Here is a 19,176-nt window from a genome sequence, read left to right as displayed (position 1 = left end):
ATAAATGTGATTAATAAAGTGACTGGGTTTCAAACAGAATGCTTTGCTGTACTTGGGGTTCATACCTTAGTAAAATACTTCACACACTGAACCAGCAGGTGGCACTGTCTTTACAGGTGTTAGAAATAGATGCTACAGAGAGAGATGGGAAACTGTATACCTCACTCATTATCTATTCATAGAAGAAGACACCTGAGTGTAGCTTCAAACAGATGCACCCCCCCCATACTGTTTGCAGTGTAAGTAATTTTCACATCACCTTTTGTTTTTTAACAATTTAATTCTTTATTTTGGAGTTTAGAAAAATAATCACATAAACACAGGAGAGCACCGCTGCAGTGTATGATCAGTTATGTATGGGCAACCAAGGGTAACATAGCTGTGTGAGTGAATCTTGAAATGTGTTCAACTTTATTTCTCCTCACTGAGGTTTACAATGAAACAAGGCTGACTCATTCGCTGCATAGAATTCCTGTAACGGAGGAAACGGATACAACTTAAAAAAATAGACTGTGTATAAAGAGGGATGACATCTCTACTACCTCCCACTTTCCACAAATTAAATAATAAGAACTAATTAAAATGTTGGAAACCATCTTTGATAAAATTACTTTTGAGACAGTTTGTATATTTTTGTCATTGTCTGTTTTATGGTTGAAATCAGACTTTAAAATTGACACTTTATACATCGTAACAAAACGTCTCTCTGAGATATACTGTATCACAAGAGGTATTATGAAAAATATTCTATACTGTTTGTAGATACTGAAATGCCTAAGCCTTTACACTGTGTCGAGAGTCATATTAAATATAGCTAGTGGAAGATACTGTCCTTGGAGTAAAGTATGTGTGTGTGTGTGTGTGTGTGTGTAGTTTATGAGGAGGGAGCGCCCTCCTCCTCACACAGATTCAAAACATTCCACACTGGAAAAGGTCAAAGGTCACATAGTCAGTATAAGGCAGGAGCCTGTTTGACACTCACCACATCCACACATGCTAACATACTGGACGCAAACAAAACACACACAGGGCTCGCATCCAAATAAGTCCATGGCAATTGTGTTATTGTCATGAGGAGGAGGAGGAGCAGGAAAAATGTCTTTTTTTTGCTGTTTGGGGGATGAAGAACAGACCTGCACTCATCTGAGGTGTGTCCTAATCATTGGTGGTTTGGGGTTCACTGAAAGAGAAGAGGAAAGAAGAAGAAGATGTTAAATAAAGATGAAGTCATGTTTAATTAAAGCTGAGAAATAACAAGCACTGGGCTGCTGACCTCTGTGTTCTTTGCTGGGGTAGATCCGGGGGAAAGGCCTGAACTCCTCTGGAGGAGGTAGATCTTCTACCGGGTGGAAGTGGAACTTGGATTCAAAATCATCTGCCAGAGCTGCATGGACATACAGTGAGATAACTAGTTCACGTATCGCACACACTTCTCGTGGTGTCTAATTCTCTATCACAACCGTGAAATGTTCAGTCTCACCCAGGCTGTGCAGGTGTCCGTTCCTTAGACTGAATGGGGGCGGGGGAGGGGGTGGCGGAGGGGGAGGGATGCGGGTGGACAGCTCCGTGGTCGGGGATCGTGCTGGAGGAGCTGGAGGAGGAGCCAGCCGACCAGCACCTGTCACGAGGGGCGACGAGAGGAGTCTGGCATCAGCAAAGGAGCTGACATCTTAACAAGTTTAACACCAAATCTGATGTGATGGATTCAAACACATTGATTTTTCAGTCTTGTACTTGTTGTTAAAATAACTACAAACAGTTTTAAACACAGATGTTAATCTATATCACAATCTAGTGTTTGTGCATTTTCACTATTTATTTTGGCTACATTGCTATTGAGAGGAAGTGGACACTTGACGTCCACCTTTATTTACAGTCTATGGTCATTCCGCAGAAGAGTCATTGGAAAGAAAATGAGAGGTGTCCACCTACCTGCACTTCTGGGCACAGCAGGTGGCCGTCGGGTGGGAGCGTTGCAGGGGTATGACGGTGGCAGAGGGCGCATGGCCGGGGAGGGCACTGGGGCCATCTTTGGCGGCGGTGGAGGGAGGTTGGATGGGCAGGTGGGGGTAAAGGAAGATGGGAGAGGTGGAGGAGGAGGTGGGGGAGGAGGTCCCAGAGGGCTGTCCCGCAGGATGGGGAACCTTGACGGTTCGGAGTGGACTGGAGAGGGAGGCAGAGGGTAGAAGCATCCCGAGGAGCGGTCCCCTGGGACAGCGGAGGGAGGATGGAAAGGTGGAGGAGGAGGAGGAGGAGTAGATGGATGCGAGATGGAAGTATGGGGGGAGTGTTGGATGGGAAGCCAGGTGGGCTTGGTGACCTGGGACGGAGGTGGAGGGGGAGGACAGGAGGGGAGCGGTGGGTTCCTGCTGGCTGGACGGTCCTGGAAGGCTTGGGGTGGTGGCGGCGGCGGAGGAGGAGCAGATGGAGGAGCAGGGGGAGTCAGAGGGGGAGTAGAAACAGGAAAAAAAGGTGGGTGCTTGCTGCCATGAGATGGGGAGGGAGGAGCAGAGGATGAGGGAGCATGTGCACGGTGAACAAAGGTGCGAAGCTCCGCTGTCCTTTGGGGCTCAGGGTCTGTGGACATGGGAGCGTTCCACAGCGGCTTCAGGGACGCTGAAGAGCTCGATCGAAACACTAACACACATGAATGAAAGAGCATCAGTGGGAGGGTAAAATAACCAGAGAAGGTTTCTGAAAGTTAGAACCCGACCAATTTAGAGCTTTGGGGCCCGATGACAATACCAATATATTGGTTAAGAATCATAAAAAAATTAATATGACTTGACAATAGCCGAATATTTAAACTTAATTTAAACTTTTTTTTCCCCAGTAAAATAAAGGTTTTCATTTCATCAAACACAAATACCGATCGGCTGATCCAGTATATTGGTCAGGCTCTACTGAATATGTGTCTAGTAAGAACCACCAACCTGAGGTCTTGCCTGTTACGTCTCTTTGTCCTATAGGCCTGAGGGTGGGAAACCCTCCAGCAAATAGCCCACCCAAAGAGGGTGCCATGGGTGTCATCCCTCCTGATGAACCCTGTGAGGCACCAACACTGCTGGATGCATCTCCAGTGCTGGTTTTAGTATCTGGGGAAAACACAAACACAGATGCTTAAGAGTTATCAACGAGGGTTTTATCAAATATATTAAATCAAACTGTCAATCAAGTACTGATTCATTCATCCAGAAACAGTCTTGTGAGAGATTGTGTTCAGTGGTTTCATGCTTGTGTGAATTAAAAAGATAAACGCATTGGTTCATGCAGGAACAAGTTTGCACCACCCAAACCACATAATGTCCCTGAGGGCCAACTACATCTCTGTTTCCACTGGCCGGGGTTCACTCATGTAACTGTCACTGTTACTGTTCACTGACTTTCACTGCCAACAGGTTCCACTAATCCACCATCCAAACCTTTAATTAAGATGATTCATCCTCTAACTGAATGGACACATAAAGTTTCACTGGCTGCTCATGTGTTGTCAATGTGTATAGAAATAATAACACTGAACAATGGTTAGTGGTATGACTGTGTTTCTGACCAACATTTACACCATTCTGATCAGATTTAATCTTTAAATTCAAAGTTTGAACTTGAAATGCAATCTTAACATTATTATGACCTGAGAGAATATTTGTCTTGTACATTAAACACATGCAGGGTTAGGAGATTAGACACATTAGACACCACATAACCTCCTTCAATGACTTAAAGAAAACCTTAACATTTCAATTAAAATATATCCTTTGGTTGCACATACAAAAGTTATGTTTCCTCAGAATTGTTGATTGATGAAAATACACAAAATATACTTGTTTGTTGAATAAATATGACTTACCTATGTTAATGTATAGATTGTCTTTAATGTTAAGTATATTGATTTACCTTATAAACCAATATGAGTTTTTATATTAACTTTTCGTATAGTGGGGACACAATGTATGTCAATGCCTGTTGTGTTCACCACTGTGCACATTTGCTTCCTGTGTCTGCATCCTTATCTGCTACAGGGCATCCCATCCTGAAGTGTACACTGGACGTGTGTGTGTGTGTGTGTATCTTGCTCTCACTTCTTATTCCACTACATCTGCTTTCACTCCAACACACCACATTATTTTCTCACCACACACACACACTAGTAAACTCCACTTCCACTATGAGAACGGATGAGTCAGTGATACTCGCAGCATGTGAGCACCATTAAACGTCTGAGCACAGACTGTGTGTGTGTCTGTTTACGTGCTGCTTCTCTTACTATCGACAACAGGGGCGCTGCGGTCATTGACCTGGGTGACTTTCCTGAGCCTGGTTCCTTTCTGGATGTCGGCCAACAGGGCATTCCTTCCACCTCCTCCTCCTCCAGACTGGAGTTTGGGAGGCTCGGACAGACACTGTCACACAGAGAAATAAGGAAACACACTTTTATATAACTTAGAGCAGTTTTTAGTGTGTAATGTGATAATGTAAATAATGTTACAAACTGCTTAGCAACAAGAGATAAAACAAAAGAATGAAAAACCCGACAAGGCCGGTGACTAAAAGGACATTGACCACATAAGAGATTAAGTAGTAAACTGACTGACTGAATGAAATCATCTTCTCAAACACTGTCTCTTATTTTTTTTTTTACTGAACTATGCTATCACTGTAATTTAACTTGAATCATCTGATATTAAACTATATTTTCATGATTATAGTCCATCCTTCCCAATATCTATACCAGTTTTCATTCAAGGGTTGTGGGTGGGGGTTATCCCAGCTGGCGAGAGGCGGTGTACACCCTGGACAGGTGGCCAGCGTATCACAGGGCCAACGATTTACACTCACATTCACACCTACAGTCAATTTAAAATGGCTCAAATAACACAGACACGGGGAGACTATGCAAACGCCGAACTGGGAATCGAACTGGGAATATTCTTAATGCGAATGCTAACCACTGTACCATCATGCCATCCACGATTTCCCTTCTTGTTGGTATATTCTTCTAACAAACTAAAAACGCCAGTGTGTGCATTGAAAGTATTTGACAAAGAAAGGGATAAGACAGAGGGAGACACTGGTGAAGAAGAGAAAGAAGAGGAGAAAGAAGAGGGCAGAGGATATTAGGTCTTAGGTTAGTGTTTCTCTCATACACCATTGTGACTTTAGATTAGAGGCTTTTAAACTGTGTGTCTGCAGCGTGGCCCTGGAGCAGGAGCTCATTTAACAGGAGGACACTGTGGAAACATAACACTGTGCTGCTACTGAGAGTCTGCTGTCTGGAGTGTGTGTGTGTGTGTGTGCGTGTGTGTGTGTGTGTGTGTGTGTGTGTGTGTGTGTGCCTCAATCAATAATGCAAATAACCTCCAGGTATTTGGTTGATGAGAAGGTGAGGGTTTACAACTGCATGAGAGAGAATTGGAGAAAGAAGGAAAGAAGAAGGAGACAGTTGTACCTGTGGCGGGGCGGCGCTGGCAGGTGGAGGCGGGGGTGGAGGTGGCGCCAGGGGAGGCGGAGGGGGAGGAGGGGGTGCTGGCATGCTGGGGGCCTCAGATAAACCTGCAGAGGACAGTTCAAAAAACACAGTCACCATCCCATGTGCATGCGCTGCAGCCACTGGACCAGCTTCTAGGATCTCTCACATCAGAAACTGCCACTGTGTAAAGGGTCGCCCTCGCTGACCTCCTCCTACCCCCCCCCCCCCCCTTCCCCAAACAGGAAAGGCTTTCTCCACTACGGGGCCGCAAAAAAACAGGAAACAGCGAGCGCTCCTTCCTTCCCAGAGAAATCTGACACACACACCCTCACCGGGCCCATGTCCTCCTCATCTTCTTCCCACAATGCTCTGTGATGGGACTTTGGAGGGAGGAACAATGGCGAGTGTTGTGTGAAGAAGTAAATTAGACCCTCGGGTCACCCACAGACAAAAGGCCTTCTCTGCAGCAACTGAGTGGAAAACACATTAAGGAAACGCCACAGGAACATGATTGTTAGGTTTTCCAGCTTATGTGTAGCATGTCTTCAGGTGCAACATGGTTATAAGCACCACCACGACAGCTCTCCAGGAATATGTCAACACGTTTCAATCTCCCCACATCGTTGGCATCCCGGCTGGTAAATGATCCCCACTGACAGTCACTGAGACCCCCACCCACTTGTTTGACATCATAAATTCTCAACTAGTTCTCTGCCACTGCTGAAAAGGCTGAAAACAATCCAATGTCTGTGGATGTTCTGTTCTCTGAGGAATTTCCTCATGTTCCTCCAATTTAATAATACACAGAGCAGATGGTGTGTTTGCTGAATCCCTGTTTATCTGTCCCTCGCCTTTATCTACTTGTGTAAAGTTCATGTGTTGTGTTCCCCCTCTCTGCAACTGGCACGCTGTCCTCTGCTGCTATTTCTATCTTCATATCTGTGTCATGCAGCCTCTGTGAGTGACACAGTGTTGATGTTTAAAGGGGGCTCAGATCTGCTGAGCTCCTGCAGAACAGGTGGACCACGCTGGAAATGCACCTCTAATACGTCCGGTTCACCCTGAAGCAACGAGGATCCAAAGTGACACAGACAGGCAGCTGGAACATGCAGCTGTTACAACTTTATCAGGGGTTTTTCACACCTTTTGTCTCAAAGGTTGTAAGAGGGTTGCACACATGAAAAAAGATGAACCCCAGGATCTTTACAATAGGAGTTGATAAATTAACCAGCTGTAAATCCTGGTTAAATACAGTGGATTGTTATCTGCTTTGTATCTGTGACTGGTGTTAACAACACTTTTGACACAGCATGTCATGTTTTGAACATCTTGTTGTGAAACTATATATATACAGCACAATGAAGCAGGAACATTAGAAAAGAAAGAAGCTGATTTGAATTAATACTTGCAGCTTTGTTTGTTTTTTCTCAAATTAGCCTTTTTTGCTTGTATGCATTTATACCTGTGTAAAGTCACCAATTAGACTGATTTATAGATAGAAACTAAGAGTTATATTATGATACTGAAGTAAAGTGGTGGAAGAAAAACCTAATTTGCTGATATTCCCCATTTCAGGGGCATATATGTTGGGATTTGAAAATAGATATATACCAGTTTAACTACCTGTCATCCATGGAATAACCTAGATTAATTAGTAATGTTGAAGTGTGTCTTACCTTCAGAAATGAGCAGTAATCCACCTGTTAGCAGGGAGCAGAGCTTCAGAGCTTCCCAGTCTTCATGGTGCGCTCCTCACTTCGGGCCAATGAGAGTTCCCAAGTTATTTTTAGTCAAATGAGGACACCGCGTCTCCAGTAACGAAACCACGAGGATCTGCTGCACTCACTTCAAAACATGCTCAGAGGCAGACAACATGCAACATGCAATGGCTGTGCACGATGGCCTCTTTAAAGCTCGGGCTGTGTGAGGGTTTATTCCCCTGTGCGAGCACTGCAGGAGGTGCACAACCAGACCGAGGCCACACCTCATACCCACCAGAACCAGCCCACACTCTATAAGACTGGACCAATGAGAGAGAGAGAGCGAGAGAGAGAGAGAGAGAGAGAGAGAGAGAGAGAGAGAGACTCTGAAGTTGCAGTACTCTTTTCCTCCTCACCTTGAATCACACCTGTGGAGCAGAATAAACAATGTGCATGTGTGAGAGCTGCTTGAAACCATGGTTCTGCAATAAGATCTCACAGGGTGTTTTTTTTTCTTTCACAGCTTATAAAGAAAAAATTTCACTACAACTCAACTTCACTTTCTGGCTGCATAGTGGCACAATTTCTCCCTCTTGTGGTAAAACGTGTCACTACAATTCGCCCTGATTTGATGGCCTGTGTTCCACCCACAGACTGTATATAAAGAGGTTCCACCACATTGCATTCAGAACTAATGAGCAACAGCAATCCAGGAAATCTAACAAAGATATTGTGACTTCAGAGGTACGCATCAGTCTTAACCCGCTTACGTAAACACACGTACACACCTCAAACTAAATGGGGCAGAGGAATGCGGTGACACAGGCGTGCTCCTCCCTTGAAGTGACAGAATAGTAACCTATGCTGAAGGCCTGTCTACGACATACACTGCACCCAATATGTATATATAAATGGCACAGGTCCCTATTGTCTTTATCAGAAAATGCAGTCATCACATATGAGGCCTATTTATTCTTGTAGAATGCCTGTGAATATCAGGTCTTGCACATTTGGGCTCATGCTTTGTCTTGAGTGCAGGTTGTCTTCTGTTTTTGTGATAATTCTGTATCAGTTTTCTAAGGGGGGACAATATAACCACCTTAGCTGACACATTCATTTGCGGGTTGACATGATGATGAAGCTGATATGCACAAATACACACTGATACAACTGATTGTAGCTATTACCAGATTTATTTGGCAGGCGATCCAAAATACAGTGGTACTGGATCATACTTCGTTAGCTACGTGGCATTTTCTCCTTCAGTTGGATACAACATGACTTCAATTATTTAGAATCCATTATGTTATAAAAACATGCTGGATTTCATCCTTCATTTAAAAAAATATTTGATGCATTTTGCACGCAAGCATTTCTCAATTTTTTCCATTAGCTGATTAGTTTTCACACATTATAAAAAAAATACCTTTTACACCTTCATAAACATCCTTCTACACCCTTTAGAATCATCATGTTTTTGTAAAAGCACAGTAAAAAGGGAGCATTACAGTAATCCTTCATTGTCGAATATATATTATTCTCATCACACAAATAACGTAAACATCTTATAAAACAATATTTTCTTGGAGCATATCACACTTCATTAGTAAATTACGTTGGATGATTGTGCCTGTTGTAGGTAGTGTTATGAGTCGCCCTGTAATGACGACAGTGTCCGTGATAAAAAAAGACACTGCAGGACGTTAAGTGCTCACTGCATGACTACTGTATCTCTTCATTTCGGGGATGTATGGGATATTGTTGGCAAAATGATTCAATGACCATCATAACAAATACAATCATGTCATGTCTTATTGCTTCTGTGTCTCTCTGGCACAAGTCCTTCAATAGATTTTCATTATTTCTCTAACAACATAACCTAAATCCTGCAGTATCGGTTTAAAAGCTGAATGCCCCTCATCTTCTCCATCATCAACAACATACAGCAAACAGTTTGGAATGCCTCAAGCATCTTCACGTTCTCAGATCCCTCTTCTGCTCCTCGAGCATCTTCGCAAAGGAGTCTCTCTCTCTCTCTCATTTTCCTCCTCATCACCGTTTATCCTCTCTCCCTGGAGCCACATGCTCTTGTGTCTCTTTCTCTTGTATGGGAAGGCTGGAGCGCACCTTCCTCTTCTCCTTGAATCGCCCCGAGCGCGACACCTTCATGTTCCTGCGACACGTCTGCTCGTTGAAGACGGATTCCAGGTGGGAGTCGTCGTAGGTGTCATCACTGACAAGGCTGGATTTCTTGCTCGAGTCCTGCTGGGACTGGTCGCCGTAGGTCTTGGAGGCACCTGTGGAGGCATCTTTTTGCTTCTCCGGACGTTGTGCAAAAGGGTCAAAGTCCGGGCCGAAGGTGTGGGACGCACTGGCATCCTTGGGGCCAGTGGGCTTCTTCTTTGTCAGGAATGCCTTCCACCATGGGGTTCTCTCTGTCATCTTTGACTGGAGGTTGGATACTAGAACAGGAAGCACAAGTATTCAGTATTCAGAAGTAATTGTTTTGCTGAGAGGACACAACTTGTTTGCATGCTATGAAGTGAAATTTCATCCAAAACATCAAATAAATGTTTGTAAAACTAATAATAGGGTGTTAGCATTACACTATTTATTAAATATTGCTGACACATGCACTTCTTTGTGTCTCATATTTTCACAAATCTTGACTCTGTTTGACTAGGATTATTTGCCCTGTCTGGATTGGAAATGATTTGTTATATCCTGATTTATTTTCACCTCCCTCACCACCACCATTATCCACTGGTCAGACAGCTTTTTTTTTTAACCAACTAATTCTATGAATAACCAGTGTAACCCTATTTATCTTTTCCGTGAAACTGGTTTAATGAGTCGTGAGAACAAGAGAACAAACCAAGGCTCTGATTTACAAGTGAACAATGCACAAACAACAGCTCATGAAGCCTTACCTGTGCGACAGCAGGTGATGTGGACCCTTTATAAAAAGTTGGATATAAATTGTCTTCTTTAATATATTCAGATATAAATCCACAGGATAGTTTGGTGTCTTCTTCTTTTCTTCTTCAGTGGTGAAGCGCTCACAACAACTGTGCCAGCAGTCCCTCAGCGCGTCGCAGCAGGATCCATTTTTACGCACGAGCCAGGCGTCCTGACCACACTCATCTCCCACCTGTCAAAACGTTTAATTCTTCCTTCTCCTCCACAACTGGGAAAACAATTCCCTCTCTTCTTCGGCAACCCTCCAGAAAGGCTCTTATGAATTGACACATTTATAAGGAGCGGCTTCCAGCTACTGAACCAGCAGGTTTCCGCCTCCGAAACTCTTGGAGCCCGAGCACCTGTCCTCACTCCTGATTGGACGAGCCGTCAGAATCTGTCACGTGAGCACCGGATCAGGTGAAGCCACACTTGCGATGGTGGGCGGGGCTTGCTGTTGCGTGGCAACGGGGCCCATGGGAGCGCGCATTTCTTCAGTAACAGGGCCCTTTGTATCAGTTGAACCCAGCCCAAGAAAGGACGCGAAATGATCCAATGATTTTTTAGGACGCCCTGCAGTTTAGGCTTCAGTGACTTGCTGTGCAAAGGAGTGGAGGTGTTTAGTCAGTGGTGTTGATGGTATTTATTAATAACCACTTACCAGAAACAGGTTGCGCTGAGCAGTCAGGCTGTTTGGTGCAAAGTGTTGGAATTGCTTATTATTTGGAGGGGACGCACAGGAGGAAGTCAAAAGTGTGTTGAAATGACATCTCTGCTCCAGACCTGCAATTGTTGTTATTGTTGTTGTTGTAAGTTAACATTATGAGAGGGGAAGCAGTTTGGCCTGGCGCCTATCTAACCTGATGGGGTACCTGTCACATGTCATGTTTCCTTCCTTGTCCTCATAATGTACAGTTTAGATCCCACTCCGACTCTAGCGTTAGTTTGTCTAAGGTTTCATGTAGTTTTCATTCTTGTCTGACTCCCTGGCTGAAAATAATTACACACGACTGAGACACATCCCTCACCCATGACCCAGATGTGCTTTAGTTCCCCATGTCCATGCAACAGCATCAGAAATTCAGTTACACATCCACAATTTCATAAAAGACATTGAGTTGCGATTATACGGTTAGAAAATGTGTAACAGATGTGTAACATGTTCATCAATTAATGAATAGATCACTTATAAGGATGAAATAAGCATGTTACAAAAGGTACTTAGTTATCAATAAGATGATAATTATATATGAAATATATAATTTCTGCTGATACTTTATGAACATTGTGCTGATAATGTATTGCATCCCCTTTACTTTTACTCTGTAATTTAGTCTTGTTTACATAATTATATCACCAGGTTAATGCATCACATCACACCTTCCAACATTTTTGTTTAATTTATAATGCAATACAGTTTAGTGACTAGCACGAAGACACATGTTGCACAGCACAACACATTTATATCAAGTTGTTTGTACTTGATAATTGGTGTTGCAGGTACAGCCATCAGAGGGTCCATTGAAGGTGTGCTGTAGAATGTAGCAGTCAGTGGTTTTGTTTTTGTGAAAGTCATTTACATGCCTAGTATTACAAAGCTAGGCCACTTGAATAACTAGTCTGTTAAATTTAAAACTGTTCAAAATGGTTCCACCAAAGAGTTTATATTACATTTTGAACAAGGCTTTATAACAAAATCAACTTTTACAAAATATACTGTGAACCTGCAAAATCTAAGTTATAAAAACTTCTTCATAACTATAGAAGGTACTTCCATAAAACATCAGTTAGGTGTTTACCATGAATGGTACATATTTTAGAGACATTTACATTTACTGCAATCTCCATATCCATATAGATCACTTCTTAATTTATAGCTGAGGTCAGATAGTAATCACATTAGTACAGAGTTGGAATAATCTTTTATTCTTAGTCTTTCTTTTGTGTAAAAGCCAAGTTTCGAATTGTCATTGGATCCTCAAGAGTAAGGACATTTCATTTTCCAGAGATGACGAGAATCAGTATGACTCTGTATGACCGGTATGACTGTGTAATCCCTGGTCAAATGGTTTCTGTGTGTGTCTGTGCCAAGAGGGAAGACCCAGTGTGGGCAGAGCAGCAGAGTCGATACACAGAGACGCTCAGAGAGGAGGGAGGAATCTGGGATCGCCTTTTGTTTCCCTCCTCCGAAATTTACAGTGAAAGTTGCTGTTGTGGCAACAGGAATGTTCAACATCTCTCTCTCTGTCTCCCTCTCGCTCCTTCAGTCAGCAGTGAGTGGCCTGAATACCTGAGGGACTCCCTCTGCTATCATCACCCATCACAGTCGAAACTCTGCGGAGTCATTTCCTCACTCTGCACAAACTTCAGTGTAAGTTCACACGCAGTTGTCTATTAAAATACATGAATGATGTGGAAAGAAGACATAATACTAATATATAGACAAGGCAACTTTATTCATAAAGCACCTTTCATACACAGAAGTAGATTCAAGGTGTTTATATAGGGACATGAAAAAAAAAAACAAACAGAACAAACAGTTTAAAGAATATAATAATTGTGTCATATTCAACATAGCTGCTGGAAGATCTTGGAGTGTAGTGTGTGTATAAATAGACAGATAAATAGATTGATTGATTGGTGTTTTCTGATGGTTCCCTGTTCACCGAAGACACGTCTTCAGGATCACAGGATGTTATCTCGTTATGTCGCCTCTCAGTTTGCTCCACTTTTCACTCCTGTATCTCCACATCTCATCTTTCCTCTCCACAGTACCAACGGCAGTCTCACTGACAGTTCATCGTGAACTTCAGCCACGCCAGATAAAGAAAACATCCGATATCGAGATCCTCTCTTTAGATACAGAAACATTAGTCTCTCTCCACCCAGAGAACACATATGATCTATAATAAGCTGAAGTTTCCTCAGAGTGAAAACTGGATATTTGCCCAATGATACGAAGAGGTATGATGGGAATGTGTGTAGAAAACGAAATGACACGTTGAGAGATATTGAAACAGTGACTTGGATTTTTACGTAAGGTGATTCCCTCCACCAGCATCTGTCTCTGTCTGAGGAATGATTGACATTCTATCACTACATGAATCAACACTTTTTATATCTCCATGACAACCACACCAGTCAGTAGCAAGAGTGGAGAGTGTGTTACTTACCTTCAGACACTGAAAGGCTGAGCTGAAATACAAGTTACCTTCTCTAAGCTGCTGTAGTAACTGTCAAATGTAATAACCTTCATCAAGGAGATCAAGGTTTCTTTTCCGTCTCTTTGTTTGTTTGTCTATTTGACAGATTACCATGAAATTAGGTGGAGGGATGTGGTATGGGTCAGGAAAGAACACATGAAATTTTGGCACAGATCTGGATAAAGGGTCGGATTAAAGGTTCTTCATCATTATCATCATTGTCCTTGATTTCCCAGAGAAGAATCCATGGATCTTGAGAAAGAAAATCCGGTATCTTTAGGGGACTGATGAGAGTGTGCAATTTAGTGTAGATCCAAATAAGAAAATGGCAGATCTGGTTTCATAAAGGGACTGTTGAGCTCTCCGAGTGCCCTTCTAGTCTTGATTTTGTTTACTTTAAGAGTATTGTTTGATCCTAAAAAGGTAAAACTGTCAATTTACAATCGTTTGTGGGAAGAGGTTTGTCCATAATCACTTTCCTTATCGTGAAGGTCACAGTTAAGCGCTATTTTTGACACACTCAATGCACAAAAGTGACACATTCGCTGTGTGTTACTATTTATGTCGACTCAGACGCACACGTTCACTCTGTCTACGCATTAGCCTCTTTGCATGTGATGACGGAAAAGCGCATGGCTCATGCAAGTGCCGTGTGCGTATGAGTTTGGTAAGTCTTTGTGAAAGGATAAACCTGAAAATCTTTTTTAGTCTATGTGGCGCATTGAACAACAGGTTGAACCAAGGTGTGCTAACCCTGGGAAAAAGAGAGCAGGAAGACAGCCAGTTGGACTGGTGGAGTCAGCTCACACACACACACACACACACACACACAGACACAGACACACACACACACACACACACAGAAAATATCTTGAAGGGAATGAATGGCTATAGTGTATTAAAGGATAGTATAGACCTGGCTGACTGGTCCTCTCAAATATACATCATAAACAAATCATAAACAAATAGTGACGCTAACACGTGGCAGAAATAAAGGAAGAACTGTACTTGACAACTTTTCCCCTGCGTTTTGGGTGGAGCGGGCCAACTTGTACTGCTGTGACTGGAATTAGTTTCGATGAGTTGCATTGTGTGGTTGATTTGTGGATCGTATTGTTTGGCACATTCTTCTCCCTGTGCTGTCATTAAACTGTGAGTTTAAAGTAGTTTAAAGTCACCGTCAGCCTCAGCGTGTCATTAGCCCTGCAGACTTTAAAGATGAAACCTTCAGGAATGCAGAAAGGAATCCAACACTTACTGGTTATTTCCTTTGTATTTGTTGTGGTGTTTCGCTTAAATGCTATTCTCATAAAAGATGGACACGCACAGGTGTAAAATACAACAAGTTCACACCAACAGGTTTGGTTACTGCACTAATGGGCACCTTCCATTGATCATAAACCCCACACCACCAGGTGCCTAATCTTAAACCTGCCAGATTCCTTTTGATTTACTTTAAAACTGAAAATAACCTGTTGCAATAACCTCATTGTTACCAAATTGTTATTATCATTTTAATATTTTCCAATGCTGAGATATTATTATATTATTTTAAGAAAACACTACCATGCAGACCTGTTTTAAATACTCAGTCTCTTTCAGCTAAAAACTGGATCTGGAAGCTACAAAGTTTAGATTCCAGCACTCATTTGGTGTAACTCAGTGTGTTACTTTGTCAGTGTGTTTCAAAAGGTTGTATTTAATATGTACATTGAAAATTAATCCTGAAACACTGAAATAGTCAAATAATGAAATAGATAAATATTAAAACATAGAAATATAGAAATAAATAAATACTGAAAAACTTAACTCAACTACTGGTCAAATAGTCAAATAATTATAATAAATTAATATTTAATCAGTTAGAATAAATAAATAAATAAATGAATGAAAAATGTCCATTTGTATCTCATGGCATTTCTTAGGACACGCAAGCATTTTTAATGCTCCTGACGAATGACCTGACCTGTCTAAATCTCTTTCTGGTCTTGGTCAAAACTTTGACCTCTGAAAATCACAAAGAAAAATATCATATTAGTTTGACTGGAACAATAAACACCACAAACCTGTGAGGGTTTTAGACATGTGGAGACTGTGAGGGATTCAGACATGTGACTAACCAGACTGGACGGGTACTGCTGTCTCCTTCAGTTTAGAGGGTAGATCTTCTGGAGGAGAAGGAGGGACAACCTCAACGGGCAGGAGTGTTGTGGTTTTTGGGGAAGGCTGCTGAGGTACGGTGGGCTCCTTATGGGTAACAGCCACATGTCTGCTGTCATTGTGATTCTCCACAGTCAGAAAGGGGTGTTTGAGCAGTTCAGCAGGTGTGATCCGCTCATTTTCATTGACCTGCACCAGCTCTTTGAAAAGGTTGATGAACTGCTCCATCTCCTTCCTCTCAGCATTGCCCTTTTCATACATCATCTGGAACAACAAAGTTCAAAATATCGTCAAAGAATGAGACTCCTGAGACATTGAAGACATTCTTGTAATAACATTACATTGAAAAGATTGACTGATTAGATCACTTACCAGCTCCAAGTCATGCAGAGAGTGAAAACACTGTGTGTCTTTACGGTAGAGCCCAGTCATAGAGAAAAACTCCTCTGGAGTCTACAAAGAGACAGAGTTTAGGTTAAATCATGGATGGATGGATGGATGGATGGATGGATGGATGGATGGATGGATGGATGAATGGATGAATGGATGAATGAATGGATGGATACCTTCAGTCTCCATGTGCCGTGAAGATTGAAGAACAGGGTGCTCTTCAGTCCAGCATCAAGCTGGTGAATGCTTGGTCCACCCAGTGTGTTTACAATGTGTCTCAACTGGAAAAACACATATGTTCTGATTAGGAGCCGATCTCTTATTCACAAAAACACTCACACTTGAGATACAAATCGAGGATGCTGCGACTATTTGCGTATGTGAAGATACTTACGATGTCGTACTCATCTACCCCGGGAAACAGGGGGCAACCCAGAGCCAGCTCAACCACAGTCATTCCTAGAGACCACAGGTCTATAGACTGACTGAAGGACAGGCCCAAAATTACCTCTGGAGCCCTGATTGAAACAAAATAAGCAACAATCAGCTTCATGTATGCAAACTGAAATTGAATTTCTGTGACAAAAAGCTACAGCATCTTCGTCACATGGTGTCTTATCTCTGACTGTGTTAGACCTTACCTGTACCACAGACTCTGGGCCATTGACCCTTGGTCTATGTCGGCCACATGGCAAGCAAGTCCAAAGTCAATTAGTTTGACTTTTAGTGGTTGCTGACACCGATTCACCACCATGATGTTCCCTGGTTTTATGTCTCCGTGGACAATAGCCAGGGCTTCCAGGTGAACCAGTGCAGTTGCCAGCTGAAGAAACAAAAAAATATTTGTTGTTGTCAATAACAATTCTGCACTGGAAACTTCTGGGAATAATAAATAGGAAATCCAACATACCTGCTGTAGAACTTGACGGATGTCAGCCAGGGGCATGTAGGCTACTTCCTGCAGGTAGTCTTCCAGATTAATGTCCAGCAGCTCAAAACTCAGACACATCCAGTTGTTGTGGACGAATGATCCGTGCCACTGAACGATGCTGCACTGGTCGTGATCCAGAATCTGCATCTGTCGGAGAATTTCAATCTGTGGAAGAAATTAAAGTTTAGATTTCACCTAAAACGCAAAGTGCATGGTCATTATTTAGGAAGGTTTTATAAATGTGATCCATGTAATGACAAAATATTTCTAGAGGTAACTGCAGCTTCAGTTTTGATAAACCAACAGTTTGTACCTCACCTCTGTCAGAGACTGCTCCTGCAAATAGAAGCCGCCCTTGGTGACCTTGATGGCCACCTTCCTGTCCATCTTAGTGTCCAGACACTTAACAACCTGGCCAAACGTTCCCTCGCCAATAAATCCCTCCACACTATAGCGGGAATCCAGCAGAGATCCTCTGGGGGTCAGGAGGTTGGCTGTGGTGGACAGGATGAGATGGACACAACATGAAGTAACATGTTGGTTCAACAGTTCAACTCACAGCAGATTAATTTCATCTCATCTCATTAACAAGGATCGTCCGAGGGCTTTTCAATGCTTCCAACTGAGACATATTTACTTTGGTCAAAAACTTAATGAAAACAATGTTCATTTCATAACCAAATACATTTTGATTCAAATCACAGTTGAAGTGTGTCTCTGTTGTTAAATATCTGACTTTATCAACATTGACCTTTTTTCGTTGAATCCTCAAACTTCCAAGACATTTCCCTGGAAGACATGGTGGTCAGTGATCCAAACTGTTTGTGAATGATCAATCTCAACAACAGAAAGGCTCACGTGAAAAGTGTACGTGGTTTTACTAGTGCAAAACTAATGCTAACCTCGAGAATGGACGCGAACAGCGACAGCAAATGGACACTCTCTCTCAGTAGATCAGAGTGGTGGACTGAGGCTCACTCTTACGGGACTCTAATATGTACATTGATGCGTCCTTTAATCTCTGTACATTACTTTGATCTTAAAAGTCATAATTTGCATATTATGAAATCCAAGTTTTTAACTTCTTGTATCTGTATATCACAATGCATCATGGGTCCAAAACAATTACAGTACCTGACAGCATTTTTCCACAATAACACATTGTACAATTACAGGCATGTTGTATTCTGACTGTAGATGGTGCATGTTACAGTTAAATACTGTTGATATCGATTGCGTTGCATGAGAATTGAAAGAATCTTGACATGAGAGCAGAGGAGCAACAGCCATGTCCATCCACTCCATAATATGTAGGTTGAATGTTATTTTACTTTGTTGGGATGTCTTAATAACATTGTTGAGATCTTCATCAAACCAATGCTATTGTTTTACAGTTACTAAAGTGACAAACTTGTAATATCCAAATATTATCTATGCTAATGCAGATGAATCAGTGACATTTAAATTAAAAAACTTGGATACTCTGCATTATTTCATGTATGAATGTTAAGCCCACAGCTTCAGGCTGCTAGCAGTGGTCTGGAGACAACCTTGCCGGGACCCTTTATTAGAGGAGCAGCTAAGTTCAGTAACACTGCGGCTGTACGCGGGTTCGATGCTAAAACAGATCGCTAGCATGCCAACGCTAGCGCGCTAGCAGGGTGAAATGGGATTAGGCCTAATTGGTTTGCATGTCCCCAAGAAAGATAGCGACAAGTCCACTTTAGTCCGCGAGCGTAAGGTTATAAAGTCAGCTCTTTGTTGAGAACAATGTTGTCTTCAGTGTGCCAGTGACGTTTTTTGGTAAACATAAACTAACTAAAGCTAGCTCAAGTGAAGCTAGCGCAAGCTAGCTACGTTCGTCAGGTAACGTTAACGTATCAATCACAACGTGAAACATAACGCGTGACCTCGTATATTTTCAAAAAAAGTATTTTCATTTCATAAAATATATTTTCTTTGACATCTCTTCTGTGACCTGAGTTAAACAAACTAAGGATGTGTGTAACTACAGTCCGCGCTGCAGATTTCTGCTGTGTGAAACATGATGCAGAATGTAATGGAACAACTGAGCGAATTATAGGCAAAAAAAACTCTTCAAATGTTTCTTACTGTTGGAGGAAAATCTCTTAACATGTGTGCATCATTTAGTTGCATCATGCCTCGTAGCAACAAAGATTAATATGACACGTTTAAACTTGTACTTAAAGTTTCCCTTGTATGTGTTTACCAGGTGTTTACCATAGACTGTGTTTACATGCTGCTGACTGATTGGTCAGTGGATGAATATAGACCTCGGAGCTTCTCGTCCAGGAGAGGGCGCTGGTGAAACTAGCTGAACCCAAATCGCCAACCTTCCCGCAGAAG

At 42.3% G+C, this 19,176-nt stretch overlaps 3 protein-coding genes and 1 long non-coding RNA gene across 9 annotated transcripts; 1 reads left to right on the top strand and 3 right to left on the bottom strand.

Annotated features, from left to right (window-relative positions):
• Nucleotides 1-259: 259 nt before the first annotated feature.
• wipf3 (WAS/WASL interacting protein family member 3) lies at nucleotides 260-7,438 on the bottom strand. The gene is made up of 8 exons (XM_069516837.1): nucleotides 7,144-7,438; nucleotides 5,447-5,550; nucleotides 4,265-4,400; nucleotides 2,934-3,095; nucleotides 1,933-2,637; nucleotides 1,481-1,618; nucleotides 1,274-1,384; nucleotides 260-1,180 (listed from the first exon to the last, which is right to left on the bottom strand). The coding sequence occupies exons 2-8, from the start codon at nucleotides 5,528-5,530 to the stop codon at nucleotides 1,140-1,142; spliced, it is 1,377 nt and encodes a 458-aa protein (XP_069372938.1). The 5' UTR covers nucleotides 5,531-5,550; nucleotides 7,144-7,438; the 3' UTR covers nucleotides 260-1,139.
• A 903-nt stretch (nucleotides 7,439-8,341) lies between these two features.
• Nucleotides 8,342-10,458, bottom strand: LOC109631644 (proline-rich protein 15-like). Its single transcript, XM_020090513.2, has 2 exons — nucleotides 10,098-10,458; nucleotides 8,342-9,629 (listed from the first exon to the last, which is right to left on the bottom strand). Exon 2 carries the CDS (start codon nucleotides 9,607-9,609, stop codon nucleotides 9,220-9,222), a length of 390 nt encoding a protein of 129 aa, XP_019946072.1. The 5' UTR covers nucleotides 9,610-9,629; nucleotides 10,098-10,458; the 3' UTR covers nucleotides 8,342-9,219.
• Nucleotides 10,459-11,509: 1,051 nt separating this feature from the next.
• LOC138405860 (uncharacterized) lies at nucleotides 11,510-14,184 on the top strand. The gene is made up of 2 exons (XR_011239531.1): nucleotides 11,510-12,496; nucleotides 12,898-14,184. It is a non-coding gene; the product is annotated as an uncharacterized lncRNA (long non-coding RNA).
• Nucleotides 14,185-15,152: 968 nt separating this feature from the next.
• On the bottom strand, nucleotides 15,153-19,176 carry LOC109631679 (homeodomain-interacting protein kinase 2-like). Of its 6 annotated transcripts, none has more exons than XM_069516070.1 (10): nucleotides 18,922-19,026; nucleotides 17,561-17,598; nucleotides 17,128-17,303; nucleotides 16,789-16,974; nucleotides 16,520-16,701; nucleotides 16,273-16,396; nucleotides 16,055-16,159; nucleotides 15,861-15,941; nucleotides 15,449-15,752; nucleotides 15,153-15,335 (listed from the first exon to the last, which is right to left on the bottom strand). In XM_069516070.1, the coding sequence occupies exons 2-10, from the start codon at nucleotides 17,592-17,594 to the stop codon at nucleotides 15,250-15,252; spliced, it is 1,278 nt and encodes a 425-aa protein (XP_069372171.1). In that variant the 5' UTR covers nucleotides 17,595-17,598; nucleotides 18,922-19,026; the 3' UTR covers nucleotides 15,153-15,249. The 6 variants fall into 6 exon arrangements, with proteins under 6 accessions (XP_069372171.1, XP_069372170.1, XP_069372173.1 ...); XM_069516069.1 differs by lacking the exon at nucleotides 18,922-19,026 and adding an exon at nucleotides 17,712-17,832; XM_069516072.1 differs by lacking the exons at nucleotides 17,561-17,598; nucleotides 18,922-19,026 and adding an exon at nucleotides 19,051-19,176.

Source organism: Paralichthys olivaceus, chromosome 20 (genome assembly GCF_024713975.1).
Source record: "Paralichthys olivaceus isolate ysfri-2021 chromosome 20, ASM2471397v2, whole genome shotgun sequence".
Lineage (NCBI taxonomy): Eukaryota > Metazoa > Chordata > Actinopteri > Pleuronectiformes > Paralichthyidae > Paralichthys > Paralichthys olivaceus.
Note: the sequence above shows the minus strand (reverse complement) of the source record. Positions and strands in the feature narration are given on the sequence as shown.